We start from the raw sequence: 19,975 nt of genomic DNA, 5'->3' as shown, positions 1-19,975 counted from the left end.
CATTCATGCTTCAAAGAGTGCATCTTAAACCTTCCTTTCCTCCTTCCTTCAACGTATGCATTCATTTTGACTGTAGCAGAGCTGTGACTTAGAATTCGCTCTTCTCCGCTATGATGCCACTGTGCACACATGCACACACACACACACATGTTATGAAGAAGGACTCATGAGGTCTGTTGTTCCATTAATATCGTTACTTTCTTTGCTGCTGCTAAGAATCTAAACCAGGCCTGGGCAAAATACAGCCCGTAGGCCAGATCCAGCCCACCAAGCTACAGATCTGGCCCACAGAGGCAATGAGGAGCCCCAGGCAGGCTCCCTTTGTTGCCCCGCAGCCCTGCATGCTGCTCAGAAATGCAGCTGTGGGGCGCTTTCTCTTTATGAGTCCAGAGGGGAGGCGAGAAGATTCAGATGCTGCTCCCACCCTCAGCACAATCCCATTGGTTGGTTTCTGGACAGACACTGGCCAATGGGAGCTGCCTGTTTGAATAACAGGAAGCCACGAAGCACAACACTCCTGCTCAGTTATTTACACAAGCACATGGCCAAGCAGGCAGAAACATTTTAAGCTCTGCAAGCCTTTAGCTCTGCAGGCAGGCAGGCTGATTTGGCTGCTGGCTGGTAAGTCTCCTGGAGAGAAACTGCCTCTGGCACCTCAGCCCCTCCCTTCTCCAACTCTCTGCCCCAGATTCCTGTCCTACTATTCCACATGCACCCATGCCCCTTCCCAGATCTGGCACCCCAATCTCCTGCCTGAAATCACAATCCCCTCTTATGTTAGGTCACATCCCAAAACTCTGCACCACAATTCCCTGCCCTAGGTCACAACTGCCACCTTCACCCAGATTCCCTCCCAGACTCCATTCTCCACCCTGTACCCAATCCCTTACCCCAAGCTCCCTTCTGCATCCAACCTCCATTCCAGACCCCTCATCTCTTCCATTAATACCATGGAAGAGTGTGGCCCTCGACCACTTTCCAAAATCTAGGGAGTGACCCCCCCAGAAAATTATAGCCCACCTCTGATCCTTAAAATTACCTCCACTCCAGCTTGTTCAGTTTTCACATATTCCAAAAAGAAAAGCAACCAAACACTTCTACACAGTGTTTAATGTATGTCCATTAAATTAGGGAGACTACCTGGGGTTTTGTTGTTGTTTGTTTTTGTTTATATAAATGGAGACTGGAAGTAAGGAAACAAGTTCTCTTTTAAATTACACAAGTTACACACTTAAATATTTGACATCAATAATATTGCATTTTATAAAATAAATGTATTCAATTTATAATACTTGAGGCATCTATATTTAAAAGTTAGGCCTTTAAATGAAGTTTTAATCTGGTTCATTTTGCTGAGTTTGTATCACGTTCATTAAGATCTGTAAAGACTGGGGCCTAGATTGTGATCTCACTTAAGCTAATGTAAATTAATACTGCCTCCTCCAAAGCCAATGTAAAACTGGCGTGACAAGAAAGTAACATCTAGAACATTTAATGCAACTCAGATAGAATCCACAGACTATAGAAAGCAAATCAGTGCATCGCCATCATAGAACAAGTCATTTTTTATACTCAAAGTTTCTTTCTAAAACAAATTAAAGTTTTTATTTGATGCAAATACTAACTCTTTGAACTATTAATATTTCATGGCTATCTTCTAAAATATTTTGATAAAAGAGATGGTATTAATACATGCTCAGATTCTTGACTGTGTGCAAAAAATGGCTGCATTTTGTTGGATAAATTCTCTGCTGGCATGACTCAATTGAGTTATACCAGCAGACAATTTGGCGCAGCATGAGTCAGAAGGTGCAGCATTTAAAAAAACCTTAGTCTCTGGCTTGATAATTTAAATGAAAAGTACATCTGAGCATACAGAAAAGCCTCTTTTTTCAAAAATAATTACTTGCATGTTGCAACATGGAACCACAACATTCATTCGGTGGTCAATGCATGTTACTTCTTTTTACCAACTAGCTCTATCACAAACTTACTTTTAAAAGTAAATCATCTGAGAAATAAAAAGCCTGTTGCTTCCCAGCATCCGTAGATGCCAAATGTCACAGATGGATTACTTAACAGCAAAAATTACCAGGAAAAAATGTCGTACTGGAAATTCTCTTCCATGGCTTATGTTCGTAACATCAGGTAGGCAGGATGAGGACTAAGTGTCACTTTGCTAACATTCAAAATGACTGCTGACATAACAGAGAATCAAATAAATAACATGATCAGAAAGATGGAACAAAAGTGTTCTGTGGGTTGAGCTTTTAGTACACAAAATGGTATCTTCTCAGTCTGACAGTGGAACACTAGCAATTGTAATAATATGTATTGTTTTGTATTTCATTTTCTGATGTTCTAGAGAGGATCTAGATCTGGTGAAAGGAAGAAATGATACTCATCTTCTCTGATACGTTAGATTGCTGGAAATACTAGTTAAATCATCTCATTCCACATAATTCTACAATTTAAGTACTTTCTTGTTCATTCACATTGGTAGGAAGCTATTTTCTAGCTTTAAAAACTCCAGTTAAAAGAAAAACTTTTTGGATTATAACATCTCCCCCCAGTAATTTACGTTTTACCTTTATATCCTGTAACATGAAAAAGGATGAAGGATTAGAAAAAATATTGTAATTCATTTTTCTTACTGGTGATTGTAGAAGCTGTTTCTCTGCCATGTCCACTTTCAAAGTCAGAAAAAACTCCAGGTATCAAATTATCCCTGGTATTGTTTGTGGGATATTTGTCTTCATTATCCCGTCCAGGTTGAATGCCAGGTGCCAACGCATCTGTAGTTGAGTCTTCATGTTTAACACCATCACTGGAGATCACCACTGTTATGATGATGGTTGAATCAATTTTAAACTTAATATTTGTAGAACTACCACCATCACCACCACCATTATATATTTTTTCTCTTCTGGCCCTGTTTTATCTACAACAGGCCTTGACCTTTTGCATGTCTACTGTTTTTAAATCAGAAGAAGAGAAAAGAAGGGGGGGGGGGGTGTCCTTCAGCTTTCTTTCACATTGTCACTCATTTCTCAACTTTTGCTTTTACTCAGCATTATGATTTAATTTCGAAGTGTCTCAGTGACAATGGACACTGAAGCAAGGTCAGCTAAACGAGCAAGATCAAGCAGCACCTAGGAGTGATCGGAAGTAATTACATATGCAGAGCATTGGAACCATGTCCAATAAGTATGACAATTATTTTTTTCTTTAGAGATTTCACTTATTTATGTTATGGCTCTAGTCCTTAAGTAATACTCCTTAGAACAGGTTTCAGTGACACAAAAAACACACCCCACATAAGAAGCTATGAGAAAATATCATGGAGAATCTATGACTGTGATTATTTTGTAAAATCCTTTTCCTGATCCTCTAAACCAGTGGTCTCCAACCTTTTTAAGCATAAGATCACTTTTTGAATTTAAGTCAGTCCAGGATCTACCTCAAATGCAAATACCTTTGCCTCTGTCATCCCCTCTACCCCAGAGGCCCTGCTCCCCCCCTTTGCAGAGGCTTCACCCTCCTCACTGTGGGAAGATGGGGTACAGGGAAAGGGGACAGAGTGACACCAATTCCCCCCTGCCTCTGTCTCCCTCACTCTGCACAACAAGTATGAGGCTCTGGGCAGGAGCAGCAGGGCCATGGGGGGAGGGGCAGCTGAAGAACTGGCACTTGATAGTCTCTTGGCCAATCCAGTCAGGATCACCTGTCAGAGGCTCCAGGATCTACCAGTAGATCCTGATCTACAGGTTGGTGACCACTGCTCTAGACAGTGCTCTTCCATAAAGGGACTGCAGGTAAGCCACTGGAGCAAGCCATCAGAAAATCTCACCAGAAAACACCATCACCACACCAGAATTATATCCCCAAATTACAAGCTCACCAGAACAAGTGCCATGATGATAATATGAAGATTAACAGGAATGAAAGATCAGCAATGAGAGACCTGTGCATCACCAAGCTGTACAACTTGCAAAATGATAGAGTAGCAAGAAAGGTGATTATTAGAACACCTAGCATTGCTACAGAGAAAAGGAGAATACCCCGTAGTCCAAATCATGCAAGTTCAGTATGTATCAATCCAACAACACAAGGAGGAAACTCTTATCACAAAAAGAAGAGTCAAGAATAAACTAGAACAAAAATAATTTCACAATATTACAGAATTTTTTGAGTACCTGATTTCCTGTATAACGTACCACAGCTTATTAAGAGTTATCAATAGACTTTTAGCATATTATAAATGCTTAATTAACAATTAAAATGCTCTCATCCAAAAAAGAAGCAACAAGACTATAATTCAGTATTCTTCCTGGTACCTGTATAAGGAGATTCTTTCTCATGTTCAGTTTCACTTGGAGGAATAATTCCACGTAGTAGATCATCCCTAGAGGTATTTGTGGAATATCTATCTTCATTGCCCCATTCAGGATGAACACCATGCAACAATGGATCATGTGTTGAGTCTTCATGTGTGGCACCAGCATTGGAGACCACAGCTGTTATAATTATGGTGAAGCAATCGGGAACTTAATATTTGCAAAAGCACTATCCAAGTTAGTCTCATCTTCAGATTTTATCCTCTACCCTGGCCTTCCCCTTTAAAATTTGTTATATTTTGAGCACAGAAGGCTCTTGATTCACATTAGCACTTGTTTTCTCACCTTTTTAACCAACAATGTCAGAATATTATGGCTAAACAGAAATCTAATGATAATGGCCATGAAAGACTGAGCACAGAAAGTAGTTCTCTGGAACTCAGGTCTGATCTCAGCCCATGGTGGAGACAGTCAGTTAAGCTCACAAATTAGCAGTCGCACCTCACCAAATTGATCTATGCAAATCAGTCTCATTAAAGCACAACAGAAAGATGGAAAATATTTAGACTGATGGGAGAATGGGTTAAAAAAACCCTGGGATTTTGGAATTACCAGGCTCTCTCTCCAATGCATGTATAGCAACCTGATCTGCCAAGAAATTTATGGAATTCCCTGGATTAAGGGAATCCCTGGTTGTCATAGACTAAGGAGCTAGCTAAATATATGCTCAAATTTCAATACAAAGCTCAGATTCACCAACATATTTTTTAATCCTATTTTTCACAATTCTCTATGATTTAGTCAGCACACAGAAAACAAGCCAGGGGAAAGCTCAATATACAGACCCAGAAAAAAAGAGAAAGAACATTTTAAAAATAGGCTTTTTTGTTCAACTGATTCCATTAAATAATCTCAAAAAATATACTAAGACACCTCTGGACTGAGAATTTAGACTTTCAGCAAGGTAATATTGTGAATAAATTGTATAGATAAGAAATAATAACTCATTACACACAAGGTAAAGCAAATATAATTCGTTATTCTTGCTGTTACCTGTATAAGACTCATCTTTATATTCATTTTCATTTTGAGGAATAAGTTCATGCATGACATTTTTCCTGGAGGTCTTTGTGGGATATTTGCCCTCACTGCCCCATCCTGGTTGATTATCTGGAGGCAGTGAACCATGAGTTGAGTCTTCATGTATGGTACCATCACTGGAGGTAACAGCTGTTATGACAATGGTTTAATCACTTGTGAATTTGATATTTACAGACACACTATCCACATTAGTCTCATCTTTGATTTTTTTGCTCTACATTTGGCTCTTTCACATGTCTACTGTATTTAGAGCATTGGAAAAGAGGACCTTCTTTTTGTTTGCATTGTCATTGCTTTCTCAGTTTTTCAACCCTCACCCTCTTGCTATAGAAGCAAGACCATCAAAATAATAAAAGCAAATAGCAGTGATATCTTACCCTATAACTCAAGACTGATCACAGATGCTGAACATAGGAACCTCTAGTATGACAATGATTTTCTCTTTTGAAATTTCACTGATTCAGTCTTTAGGCAGCACACTTTAGAACATATTTCAGTGGCATAAAAGGCGCACACAAAGTAAGATGCTATGATGGAATGAACAATTTACGATAGTCTAGTTATTACGTAATAATCCTGATCTCTCAGACAGTGCTCTACCATAAAGGGATGGTTGTTGAGCCCAGGGACAAGCCTTTGAAAAGCTCATCTAAAACACTCCTACCTCCCCAAATGTATATTGCCACCTTATAATAAGTAATACATACATAATAAAACAAACTTAGTAATGATAATACAAAGGTTAATAAGAAAGCAAATTACAAAGACGGAAGGGTTTGTCATTATCAAGCTGTCAAATGATTAATGAGATATTCAATAAACATACTTTATGAAAGAACAAACATTCTACTCTCCTTGATGAAAGAGTATCTAATAAATATCTTATATGGAGTGTAAGAATTAAAAAACACCCTCCATTGCCAATATCCAGGAAGAGAGATTGGTGAGAACAGCAATTATTAAAACATTTAGCACTATCTGTGGAGATCTGGCAAGTTTCTCTTGGTTCACGTTGTGCAAGCTTATGATGAAATATTTTATCTGAAAACTGCAGTAGAAATAATATCTCATTTCACAGTGAGTGAGGAGATTTATCTTCAAGTTCATTTTCACTAGCACAAATAAGCCTATGTAGGTAATCACCTCTAATGGTCCCATCCTGGATCCACATGGATAAGTAGACTCTGGGATGAGTCTTCACATTTGGCACCACCATTGACAATGGCAGCTCTTATGATGAACGTTATGAATCAGCTGTGAACTTAATGTATGCAGAATATGCTCATCTTCAGCTCTGCATTTGGCCATGAAGTTTTATATTTCTACTGTTTTAAGAATGTAGGAGGAGGGAGCAGAGACACTCTGTTTTGCTCCATGTTATCATCGGTTTTCTGAGCTTTCAACCAACACCATCTTGCTTTTTGGGGCACAATGATTTGACTGAAATTATCCATGCTGATAACATAGATAGATGTCATAACATGAAAAGCTGGAGTAGCAGCAACTTATCTCTGTAACCAAGTCTTATCTCAGTTACTGAGTTTGAGGAGTCACCATTAATATGTGGCGAACAATAATTTTTGCCTTTGGAATTTCACTTTTTCATACAACTTATTTGGGAATCTTGCTATGCATTATTCCACAAGCTTTAATCTGCATGAGAAGTAGCCAGAGAACCTTCCAGCACTTTGATTCAGAAAAATGCAAGCACAAATCATAATCTAGGGAATTTTGAACAGCTGATTCCATGCACATAATTATCATTGAACCACTCCCAACAAAGTTTTATTTAATAGACTTTCAATGGCGTATCACCATGAAATTACACAGATGTAGAAGTAGCATTTATCACTCCATATAAGGAGTAAATGGGCTGTAAGGTGGGATTTTGGAAAGTATTTGGCATTAGTGAAACTCTTCTCATGTCAAAATAAATAGTAATGCTTCTATTGATTTCAATGAGAGCAGTGTTAGGGCAATGCTGTGTGCTTCTGAAATTTTCACGCATTATTAATTTTTCTTTGTGGTACCTGTATGAGAAAATTCCTTTTCCTGATCATTTTCACTTGAAGGAATAATTCCAGGCAGCACACCATCCCTAGTGCCATTCATGGGATACTTGTCTGTATCGCCCCCAACCAGGAGGAACATTATGCAGGAGGGGATCTTGGACTGTCTTTATGTTTGGTCCCACCATTGGGGACCACAGCTGTTATGATGGTGGTGAAGCAATTATGATATTAATGCAGAAATAACCACTCCTTATATTATTCTCTTCTTCAGTTCTTGTCTCTATAACAGAGATTTGTTCTGTTATACGTCTACTACATTTATAGTGACATTGGAAGAATATAGAGATTTTGCTCCTCTTTCTTATCTCAGTCCAGAAAATTCTCACAGAGATCAATGGGACTTAAATACATGCTTAAATACTCCTCTAAATCAAGAGACATCAGTGGTTTTCTAACTCGTTTTACAAATACTATGTTGTTTTGCAAGACTGTGTCTTGGCTAACCATGAACCCAGTTGAAATGGGCATGGAAGCAAGAACTCAAAGAAGTAGTAGCTGCAAACATTTGATCTCCTAATTCAGGTTTAATCAGACATCAGAATGAAGATTATGTCTTATTAACAACCATTGATTTTTCTCTTTCAAGATTTCACTGTTTTATTTAGCTACACTCCCTCCAGACAAGGAGATCTGACTATGGGTGGGAGAAACCCTGCTTTTGTGACATAAAGGACACATACAAAATGTGAGAAAAATCATGAAATGGAATATGGAGTATTTAATACTGCAATAACACAGTAAAAATAAAAGCAATACCTATCTCATCCAGACAGTCATCTTTAGTAAAGGGAGTGCTACAAAGCCACAGGGAAAAGCAGTCAGAAAAATGCACCAATAACACCACCACCTCACCAAATTTACATTCCCAAATTTCAATTTTAGTCAAATAAAATTATGATTATATTAAGATGAATGTAGCATAAAGAGAGGATGAAGCTGTGAAACTTGCAATATGATTAGTTACAAAATAAATATCCCTCACCAAAGAACAAACTTTATGGCTGTGTCTAGACTGGCAAGTTTTTCCGCAAAATCATCTGCTTTTGCGGATAAACTTGCCAGCTGTCTACACTGACCGCTTGAATTTCCGGAAAAGCACTGATGATCTCATGTAAGATTGTCAGTGCTTTTCCGGAAATACTATGCTGCTCCCGTTCGGGCAAAAGTCTTTTTCCGAAAGACTTTTGTGCAAAAGGGCCAGTGTAGACAGCAGAGATTTGTTTTCCGCAAAAAAGCCCCAATAGCGAAAATGGCAATCGGGGCTTTTTTGCGGAAAACCGCATCTAGATTGGCCACGGACGCTTTTCCGCAAAAAGTGCTTTTGCGGAAAAGCATCCTGCCAATCTAGACGTGCTTTTCCGAAAATGCTTTTAACAGAAAACTTTTCCGTTAAAAGCATTTTCGGAAAATCATGCCAGTGTAGACATAGCTTATATGTTATATTCAAAAAGAAGTATGTAACCAATCAAGAGAGGCAAAATGAGCAAACTCCCATCATAAAAAGAAGGGGGTGTACTCAGATATACAGTGACTATTAAAACATCTGTACTTATTTCTGAGATATGGGGAAGTAGCCTCTGTTTACTTTGTGGAGACTACTGGTAAAAGAATATATTTGATACATAGCGAATATTTTAGGAATGCATCCAGATTTGTAAAGTATGAAGCAAACTTCTTGATAAAGGCATAAATGAGGTCTCTTAGAAGGCACTGCAGAACTGATATGTAAAAAATCCCACCATGACCACAAGGAAAAAGCAAGAGAAAATCCCAACCAGTAGGCCCAGTAGTAAAGAAAACAAACAAATAAAGTTCACAACAAAGCCTAAGGAGTTCAGATTAGCTCATTCCATGCAATCAGGATGTGAGGCAATATAATGCTCTCATTGTGTCCCTTTTATAGTTAGATTTATCAATAAACAGCTTAAAGAGTGAAATAACCTAGATATTGATGTTTTCTCTAAACTGGAAAGCCAGGAGAAAAAATTATTAAAAACTTACCAGTTTCTATAGGAGTAGATCTATTTTTCTGTTCACTTTCACTTGAAGGCACAAGTCCATGCTGCACATCAGTCTTAGTGGTATTTGTAGGATACTTGTCTTCACTGCCCCAGCCCAACAAATCCACATACGATGGTGGATCTTGGGTTGAACCTCCATGTTTGGCACCATTCATGGAAACCACAGCTGTTATGATGATGGTTGAATCAATTGTGAACCCAGTGTTGATGAACCACCACCCACATTATTCTCCTCTTCAATTCTTGTTATATTTATAACAAAGTTTGATCTTTAATGTTTCTACTGTATTAGAATATAGGAGAAGAATGGGGGAAAAAAGAGATCTGTTTTGTTCCACAAGATCATTCAACCTCTTGTATTTTTAACACAGGCCATCATCAGGCCCAGTGTTTTGGCTAAACAGAACTGCATTGAATATGGATGTAGAACAAAAGCAAGAAAAGATGGAATAGCAGCATCAACTTATCTCTATAACTCAGTTTGCTGAGCCTGATGACTGACATCTAAATATGGCAGCATCCAATAATTTTCTCATTTGAGATTTCACTGCTTCATACATGTTACACTGCTCATTTTCAGGCAGACAGATTCCATCTATTGGTTTGAGAAAAGAGCCTTCAGACATTACATGTTGGATGTGAGATGCTGTTGTACAATAAAATGAAATTCATTGCCCTGATTGTCCAAATAATGTTCTGCCATTAGAAAAACACCCTAATAACACACCACTAACTCACCTAGATTTATCATCCTACAATTACAACATGAAACCATGATTGTAGGATTACAAAGATGTGCACTTTATAATATAATTAGAAATGAGCAAAATGAACATTCCTTACTACATAAAAATATATGCTATGCTCAAAAAAGCACCATATAGGCTGTCCCTGGGTAGGAAATAAGAAAAACCCATTATGCTACCTCTAACATGTTGGTATACCAGTCAACAAGGCTGATTATTGGAACTTATAATGTTAGCTTTGGAAATCAGAGAATTAATCTACTCTCCATGTCATGAACGTTTATTAAAACACTTCAATTATTTTTTGAGATATGGGGAAATCTTAGGCATATCTTAGGCAGTTATTGTGAAATTACTTTTTTGATTCCTTGGAATTGGAATGTAAAGCTCTCTGTAGGCTTTATCAACAGACTTAACAGGTTAAATAGTGAAATCACTCATCCAAACTGAAGAGTTAAAATGAGTATTATTCATTATTTGAACTACTGGTACCTGTAGGAGAAGATCCATCCTTATGTTCACTTTCACTCAGAGGGATAAGTCCATGTAACACTTCATCTCTAGTGATATTTGTGGGATACTTGTCTTCTTTGGACCATCTTGGATCAGCAGGAGACGGTGCACTGTGGACTGGACCTTCATGTTTGGCATAATCGTTAGGGACCTCTGCTGTCATGATGATGGTTGAAACAATTGTGAACTTATTATTTGTAGAACCATACTACTCTCATTTTTGTTCTTTACCCCATCACAAGAAGTCCTTGATCTTTGATATTCCTGCTGTATTCAGATGGTGTCTAGATGGTGTTTCAGCAAACACTTCATCATGTGCTTAGCTTGACCTCAGTGAGACTACTCAAAAATTCAGATCTAACACTGTTCTTCAATGTTTACTAAATTGGGGTTTTAGAATGTAAAAAAGAGCAAACCAGAGAGGACTTTCTATTTTGTATAACATTATGACCATCACTACTCATGTTCTATCCAAGGCCATATTCCTATTCAAGGTCCATGTTTTCAACAGAAATCCTCTGAAAATGGAGGTGGCAGCAGCAGCAGGAAGAGAAGGAATAGCAGCATCAGCTTGCCTTTGTAACTTAGGTTTTATCTCAGTTACATGGCATCAAGACAGAACTACAAATATGGCAGGAAGAATACTTTTCTTTTTTGGAGAGATTTCAGTGCTATCTACACACATTTAGGTGCTTGTCTCCAAATTGGCAGATTCAGAAAATTGCTTTGAGGCATGCTCTTTCATTTCAATTTTTTCCAGTCCATGAAACATTTGTGAATATCAAGCCACATGACAGAAAAACCATAGTCAATAAGCAATGGCTATGTCATATGGTGTTCTTTCTATTTCTAGGATGAATCACTGAACTCTGAAATGCTGAGTCAAATGAAGAGCAACTACTAAATGTCCAGTGAGTATTTTCAGATGAATAATTATTAGTGCTAAAATCCGTAAATCCTGTTTTACTCTATTTAGCAAGTACACAGAAGCCAAAGAAAATGCCAACCCCTCTAAAAAACCCTAAAGAAAAGATGACAAATAATCAACGGAATGATCAAAATACTCAACCAAAACTATAAGTTTTGACCTAATGATTCCATGCAACCTGATCATATTGACATACTAAACGGAGCTTTATCAATAGACTTCAGGTATTATAGCACAGATAGGGCCAATCTGTGGAGAGATTGGGGACTATAAATGCAATACAAGTAGCAAATTTAAGCTTGCTGGAGATGGCCCTAATGAAAAATGACAAGAGCAGAAAAGGTCTTAGTTGCAGCAGTGGCAGAACAAGTAAGAACAACGTGTACGTCTCTCCCTCTGGATTCATACAAGGTATTTTAAAGCAGTAAATCATAGGCTCTAATGCCAGGAGAGACCATCATGATCACCTTCTACACATGACAGTCACCAACAGGACCTCACCCACACAACCCTTAATAGGCCCAGAACCTCTGGCTGGGTTGATGAAGTATTCAAATCTTGATTTAGAGACTTATCTTAGTAATTCTAGATTTGGATCCAGGTAAGTTGCCTTTGTTTGTGAGAATGAGCTATTTGGTTGGATATTTGGAGTAACTTTGTATATACATTCAAAGTTTAAAAATATATTGGTGTTGATATTCTATGCTGTATTAAAATACCTGCTGATGTAGTAATCAAATTGTTTTGTTCACTATTCAAGGTGCTGTTGTTTAGACAGATGCAGTCAGAAATGTTTTGGAATACCGCCACCATAGCAGATTTACCCTTCAAAGTTGAAAGGCATTCAGAAAACGTACTGGCAAATAGAATACATGCAAAATAACAATCTAAGAATATTGCCTTCAATATCAGTGCATACCATGAGTGAAACACTCATAGTTAAATAAGAGCTCATAATCAGAGGATGAAAACATTATAGACAGCCCTTTGCAATAAGCAATGAGCATTAGCACAAAGAAACAGCAAGAGAAAAGCACACTAACTAAACCAAAAAAAGTATATATTTGACTTAGAGAAGTTGGAAATTATTCTTTTCTCAGTTCTTAAACAAACTCCATATATCAAGCAATGAAATGCGCATAGAAAAGGCCATTTTACACTCAGATGAATTTCACTGCCTTCTCTTCTGGTTTATCCTGATATTATGGGCTTGATAGAGGAACTACTGACTGAAATTCTATGTCTCATGTTATGCAACAGGAAAAAATAGCTGTTAATTTCAGTCCTTTCTGGCTTTAAAATCTAGGACTAAAATAGCTTGGAAACATTTACAAAATAAAACCTTGATACACAAATCCTATTAGTACTGTAAACGTTACAGTGAGTTATCCAACCTGATGCCAACCATATGGTACCTCACTGCCAGAAAAAAAGTTACCATCTTACAACCAAAAAGGAAATTATCATGATGTTAGATGTACATCTGAATCAGGGTTTCCCAACCTCTGGGTTGGGCCCCAAATATGGGTCACCATTACATTTCAAAAGGGTCTCCAAGTGTCTCCCCAGCTGGCTCTGCCCCTCTTTTCCCTCTGTTTTTGAATTGCTTTGGGTCACCAAGTCTTCCTGAATTGTCAAAATGGGTCCCCATCTGGAAAAGGTTGGGAACCGCTGATCTAAATGGATGGTGCAGCATGCTCAGTCGCAGAACAGATTGAACGAGTCACAATTTATCTCCAAACTTTATGGATTGGGTGTCTCTCTTTAATGGAATGAAATGAAGCAATGAACCGGAAATCTTCCAAATACTGCAGCTCAGATCCAGCTATACTTTAAACCTAATTATAACTCAGAACTATTTAATTGCCATCTAGCAATACCTGAACAAGGCTTCCTGTTCATTCCAGAGAAACACAGTATCCTCACCTAATACATTTATTGGCCTTTAGCTTCAGAGTTCACTGAGCCCAAAATCTGTTTAATGACAAAGAAAATAAAGCACTCTCAAGTTCTCACTTAATTACTCATACTTATACCTGTAGTTGAATGTTCACTTCCACGTGAAGGAATGACTCCAGGTAGTACATCATTCCTAGTAGCTTTTGTGGAATACTTGACTTCATTAAACCATCCAGGATCTTTAGTTGGGACTTCATTTTTGGCACCTTCATTGGGGCCCACAACTGCTATGAAAATGGTTGAATCAATTTTGAACTTCAGAATCAGGAACACCCCTACTTTTACTTTCAGTTATTGTCTTTTTAATGCACGATAAAGGAGGAAAGCCCTACGTATTGTTCTACAGTACCACGGTCATCTCACTCATCCATTTACAGGACCCTGATATGGAGCCATAAAAAAGGATGTGTCCACTGACTCTGATTTTTGGTTGTTACCTGTTTCACTAGAGAACAGGTGCTCATATTTGTGTTACACAGAGAGGTTATTTTACTGAGCCATTGTGGGAAAAGAGAAGATTAAAAAAAAATCTATATCATAGTTTTATTTGTAATTGATGATTCAGACAAATTAACCGTGCCATTCTTGAGCGATAGAGAAAAGCATCCAGAAAAGTCCAGGAATACCACCACCACATCAATTTTATCCTCCAAAGTTAAAAGCCACCAACAATTTCACCAGAAAACACGATTGCAATGGCAAGTTAAATGTGATTTCAGAATAAAGGTAGAAAGCACTGTACAAAGTCATTTTTGTAAACCATGTCCATAGAAAAATGAAAGCCTGCTGCACCATCTGCAATTAACTACCCAATCAGCAATAGAAAGAAATAACCAGGAAAATGACACCTGAGAAATTCAGACAACAAAAGACCCCGCCAAGCTTAATCTTGAATCAAGAAAGAAGTACGCAAACAAATTACACAGCAAAGTGTGCATGTTTGGTTATTTTAGATTTGTTCTCCCCTCACTCTCTAAGCCAGCAAAATGTTGTCAGCATCCCATTACCTAGTGAATAGGAGGCATTTTCCAAACACACAACCTTCACTAATTACATCTAATTGCAATAATGCAGTAAATATATATTACACAACTCTATTTTTAAAATATTATCAAATGCACACAGTTTCACTTGATGCTATCCATATGATGCCGACCCTCTCACAACGAAGAACAAGCTACCAGAGTGTGGGCATTACATGTATAATTAGCCAAATAAATGGTTTTGGAGGAAGGGGAACATATTGATCGATGCAGAAAACATCTCCTTTTGATGATCTTCGAGATTCATTTGGTTATTGCTTCTGGCTAATAATAGTGGTGTTAGCATAAGGGACTAGGTATACACTCACATCATAGGGTTCGGTTGATTACTTTTCTATTCACATTGCAGCTGGAACTTTGACACTGAATTATCTGAGAATTCGCTTTTTGAAATTCATCAATCACATTTCTGAAAAAGTGTAAAGAAAGGCACATCCCAAATAGGTTTAGTTGTATCTAAGAGCACAAAACATGGAGTTTTTCCAGAATCTCAGGTGCCAGGCCATAACTTATCCCTTTGTACCCTTTTCTGAACACCTATAAGAATGCACATACTCTGAAGTTATTGTTACTGAAAGACATCTGCCAAGGGTTGCCATAGCACCACCAGTAATGCCAAAGAGGCCAATTCGATTCTAGAAGCCAAGAATCTGGTAATGAAATCTGAGTATTCCCTCACAAATTTGTAACAGACTTTAAATAACTTCTTCTAATATAATTACTTGGAGGTAAAAGTAACAGTATCTCTGCTACTACTGGACCAAGTCCTAATGTCTATATTCTGTTTATAGTCAGTCCTTGCTCTGGCAAAAATCTTTCATAAAAATCCACTTTGTAATAATGGACATTAGGGACTAGAACCTCAATTGGTTTAAACTGACATAACCCCATAATGGTCAATGAAGCTATGCCAGTTTGAGTCAGCTGGGAATCTGGGCCCAGAGTTGGCCTACAAGGAGATAAAATTATTACAATTCATTACTGATACCTGTAGGGCTATGTGTCTTGTGTCCTAGTTCTTTATTCACAGTCACACTTGAAGAATGATCTCTTTCCTTTCCAGGGAAATGTGCAGGCTTCACACTGTCCCCAGTAGTGTTTTTGGAATATTTGTCCTCATCTTTGTCCCTTCCAAGATAAACATTATGCAACAAAGGATCTGCAGTTGATTCTGTACGCTTGGAATCACGAAGGGAATCCACATCTGTTTAGGGTATGTTTGAAATAGAGTGTGAAACTTAATATTTCCTGAGCTGCCACTCACGTTCTCAAATTCTGCCCCACGTATTTCTGCATGAAGCTGTGTAGCTGTTTAAGCATAGTATGCCATTGCTAGGAGAAAAGAGTAAAAGGTGCCCTATAGTTTAATCCTAACCAATAATATTTTTTAATTGTCCAGGGAGCATGACTTGTCTAGAAATATTAATGGTATTTGTCTGGATAAATGCAAATATTTTGTTTTCTGAGCCACCAATCACATTTTTCTCACCATTTATTTTGATTGATTTTAGAACAGACATTTCATAGAAGGATTTTTTTTCCAACAAGGTAGCTGATATTTCACATGAGGAAATCCTCTTAGGGTATTACATAATTGTTGAAGAGACATGATTTTAAAATATCATAGCTAGATAGCTAGATAGCTAGATATTAATCCAAGTGGATAAGTGGGTGTAAACCATATGATATAGAGATGCTTATATCCATTAGAAATGGCCAATAGGAAAATACCGGGCATGGAAGTAGCATTGGAAATGTTGCTTGGCTGCCACCTGAAATCAGTGTAGCTCTTCTACTTCCAGAAATTCCACCAGAAAGCTGAATTTTATATGAAATTACTTAAATTGTTCACCCCTACTGGCTGTGGCAGGACCCTGCTTTTTGTTATCTGCATTGGATCAACAGGGATTCAGTGAAGGATTCCAGGGATATGGTGTGGAGCTTTCCAGAACTGCAGCATGCCAGGAATCCACAGCTGCTAGCCCAGTGTACATCTCAGTGGGGATACATATATTTGCTCTGCCATTCTGACTATCTCTTAGTCATTTGCTCTTGTTTCCTATACATCAGTAATAAATCACTAGATCTACACTGGCAGCTTCTTGCGCAACAACAGCCGTTCTTCCACAAAAACTTGCCGGCTGTCTACACTGCACGAGCGATCTTCCAAAAGTAAATTTACAGTACAGCGTTGTAAAACAGGGCTTCTTCTGGAAGAGTTATTCCTCTCCCTACGAGGAATAAGCCCTCTTGTGCAAGAGCTCTTCCAGAAGAGGCCCGTGTAGATAGGCAACATGAATTTCTTGCGCAATAATCCCCTATGGTTAAAATGGCCATCAGAGCTTTCTTGCAGAAGAGAGCATCTACACTGTCATGGATGCTGTTGTGCAAAAGCACATGGCAATGTAGACGCTCTCTTGTGGAAGAGTTTTTGCACAAGAACGCTTCCACAAAAGAGTTCTTGCGCAAGTAGCTGCCAGTGTAGATGTAGCCAGAGTGTGGAAGGTGAGCAGTAAGAATGGATGCAGAGCTTTTACAAGAGTGTCATTAGTTTTTGCATCCACCCATTTATATCACACCACTGTTGGGGAGCTGTTGGCTTGCTGTGAAGTTTCCCAATGAGATTGGAAAAAAAAAAACAAGAGCAACAGAAAAATAAACCGTAGCTGAAATGGTGGCAAAATGAATACAGTACGTGTACAACTTACCCCTCTAACTGAAGTTTGAAGGATAATGCTGCACCAAACAACATGAAGGATCTGAATTTCGATAGTGCATCCTTGCCAAGTGCTAATAGTGTGCCCAGAGATTAGTGTTAAAAGTTCTGTTGTTGAATCAGAGAGCTATGCAGTTAACAAAAACTCTGGAAGAAACACACTATCACCACTTTTAGCCATCCAGTTCACATCTGCCAATAGTTCAATACCATTAGTAGGAGGAATTTACATAAGAACATAAGAACAGCCGTACTGGGTCAGACCAAAGGTCCATCTAGCCCAGTATCCTGTCTACCGACAGTGGCCAGCACCAGGTGCCCCAGAGAGGGTGGACCGAAGACAATGATCAAGCGATTTGTCTCCTGCCATCCCTCTCAAGCCTCTGACAAACAGAGGCCAAGGACACTATTTTATCCCCTGGCTAATAGCCTTTTATGGACCTAACCGCCATGAAATTATCTAGCTTCTCTTTAAACTCTATTATAGTCCTAGCCTTCACCGCCTCCTCTGGCAAGGAGTTCCACAGGTTGACTACACGCTGTGTGAAGAAGAACTTTCTTTTATTAGTTTTAAACCTGCTCCCCATTAATTTCATTTGGTGTCCTCTAGTTCTTCTATTTAGGGAACTAATAAATAACTTTTCTTTATCGGCCCTCTCCACACCACTCATGATTTTATATACCTCTATCATATATCCCCCCTCAGTCTCCTTTTTTCTAAACTGAAAAGTCCCAGTTGCTTTAACCTCTCCTCATATGGGACCTGTTCCAAACCCCTAATCATTTTAGTTGCCCTTTTCTGAACCCTTTCCAAGGCCAAAATATCTTTTTTGGGGTGAGGAGACCACATCTGTACACAGTATTCAAGATGTGGGCGTACCATAGTTTTATACAAGGGCATTAAGATATTCTGGGTCTTATTTTCTATCCCTTTCCTAATAATTCCTAGCATCCTATTTGTCTTTTTGAGCAAATTTGAGCCCAAGTTAAGGACAAATACTTCTGGTACTAATGCAATCTGTAAATTGTTAATGCAAGGTGATCAGAGACTAAATATAGCCATTAGTTACAATGGGACACATTTTTTCTCTTAGTTACAGTCCTGCAGCCACCACTGAAATCACAGAAGGCAGATGGCTTATAACGATACGATGAGCAGTCAGCACAGAGAAAGATGAAGCCAAAGGAAAATAACACCAGAAATACCCAAAACTCAGGTCAAAGAATTGAACAAAATATTAAAGCAAACTGAATTTTTCATTAGGCATTTTTATTGAATGCCTAATGAAATCCCCTGCTGAACCCCCCCCCCTCCAATTTAAAGCCCCTCGATGCACCCAAAACAATTTAGAAACATACATATTAATACGACCTTTAAAATAAAGAACTAAACTCTTTATTGATAACCATAATTGAGCTTTTTATTTTCAGTACCTATACTATCCTATCTTCTCCTAGTAAAAAAATAAACTTCATCTCCTAGTTCATGGCATACTGAGAATTACTGAGAGTGTTTGCAGGAGAACTAATTATGTGATAGATGATCATTAAATTGTTGCAAATATTGCACAGCAGGTAACAGAATACACAGTTTTACAGCAAGGATGTTTCATCCCTTTATTCTATAAATACTAGCAGGTGATAATCATGTACCATGATTCTAATTCCATCCATTTTCCTGTGTTAGTCACTGATGGACTATAGCTGCATTTCTGGTAGCACTTGAAATATTTGGGAGCTATCTGGGTTATGTGACAGATTTGTTTACTTGCGCAAATGGCACCAGATGCCATTCTTCACTGAGCTATGCCATTTTGCTTTAAATATATTAAGGTAGATAAAACTATTAGAATTCATTATTCTTACTGGTAACTGGAATGTGGTCCTCCTTGTCATCATTTTTGCCCCATCCAGAGTGTAATGGATCTTGTAGTGAATCTTCATCAGCTGATTCATTTTCTTGTGAATCCTCATCTGTTGCAATGACGTGAGACTTCTTGTAAATTTTTCATTTGCTGACCCACCACCATCACCACTCAAATAACTGTCATCCCTATTTCTTCTTGTCTTTATAATAGGCTGTGATTTTTAGAGATTTGTTCAGTGAAGAAGAAAGAATGTGGACAGAGGTGCCCCTCTTTGTGGAAGAAAATCTGTTATTTATTATTATCATTATTATTTATCTTATTTATAGCATTGGTTTCTGAGCAGCTACAAATGTGTCAAAACTCATAAAATAGTAAGAGATGTGCTCCTTTCCCTTCTAATATGACACCAAAAGTGAAAATCATCTGGTTTTCAGGTTCTTATGACATCTGCTGATAACATGTTTCTATTTAGCAGGCATGAGATTTCTGAAATCTTTACCTATCTATAAGGGATCAAGGAGCCATTAAGGCAAATAACCTTTGGCTGTGTCTACACTGGGCCACTTATTCCGGAAAATCAGCCACTTTTCCGGAATAAGCTGTGAGCTGTCTACACTGGCCCTTGAATTTCCGGAAAAGCAACGATGCTCTACTATCAGACGCTATTCCGG

At 38.2% G+C, this 19,975-nt stretch overlaps 1 protein-coding gene across 21 annotated transcripts in view; it reads right to left on the bottom strand.

The window, feature by feature from the left end:
• The window catches only part of CD44 (CD44 molecule (IN blood group)), a 96,301-nt gene that overhangs the window by 12,835 nt on the left and 63,491 nt on the right, over positions 1 to 19,975 (bottom strand). For 6 of the 21 annotated variants that reach the window (XM_025185320.3, XM_014574237.4, XM_014574238.4 and 3 more), the window contains 8 exons: positions 19,303 to 19,410; positions 15,709 to 15,924; positions 13,755 to 13,904; positions 10,770 to 10,946; positions 9,512 to 9,697; positions 5,391 to 5,567; positions 4,338 to 4,517; positions 2,655 to 2,840 (listed from right to left, as the gene is read on the bottom strand). In XM_025185320.3, the coding sequence (XP_025041105.3) occupies positions 2,655 to 2,840; positions 4,338 to 4,517; positions 5,391 to 5,567; positions 9,512 to 9,697; positions 10,770 to 10,946; positions 13,755 to 13,904; positions 15,709 to 15,924; positions 19,303 to 19,410 (1,380 nt within the window). The remainder of the gene's footprint in view (positions 1 to 2,654; positions 2,841 to 4,337; positions 4,518 to 5,390; positions 5,568 to 9,511; positions 9,698 to 10,769; positions 10,947 to 13,754; positions 13,905 to 15,708; positions 15,925 to 19,302; positions 19,411 to 19,975) is intronic. The other 15 variants (XM_025185322.3, XM_025185321.3, XM_025185325.3 and 12 more) reach the window with 15 other exon arrangements.

This window comes from Pelodiscus sinensis, chromosome 5, assembly GCF_052426305.1.
Source record: "Pelodiscus sinensis isolate ZL-2025 chromosome 5, ASM5242630v1, whole genome shotgun sequence".
Classification (NCBI taxonomy): Eukaryota; Metazoa; Chordata; order Testudines; family Trionychidae; genus Pelodiscus; species Pelodiscus sinensis.
The sequence above is the reverse complement of the archived record's forward strand: the minus strand, read 5'-3'. Positions and strand labels throughout refer to the sequence as shown.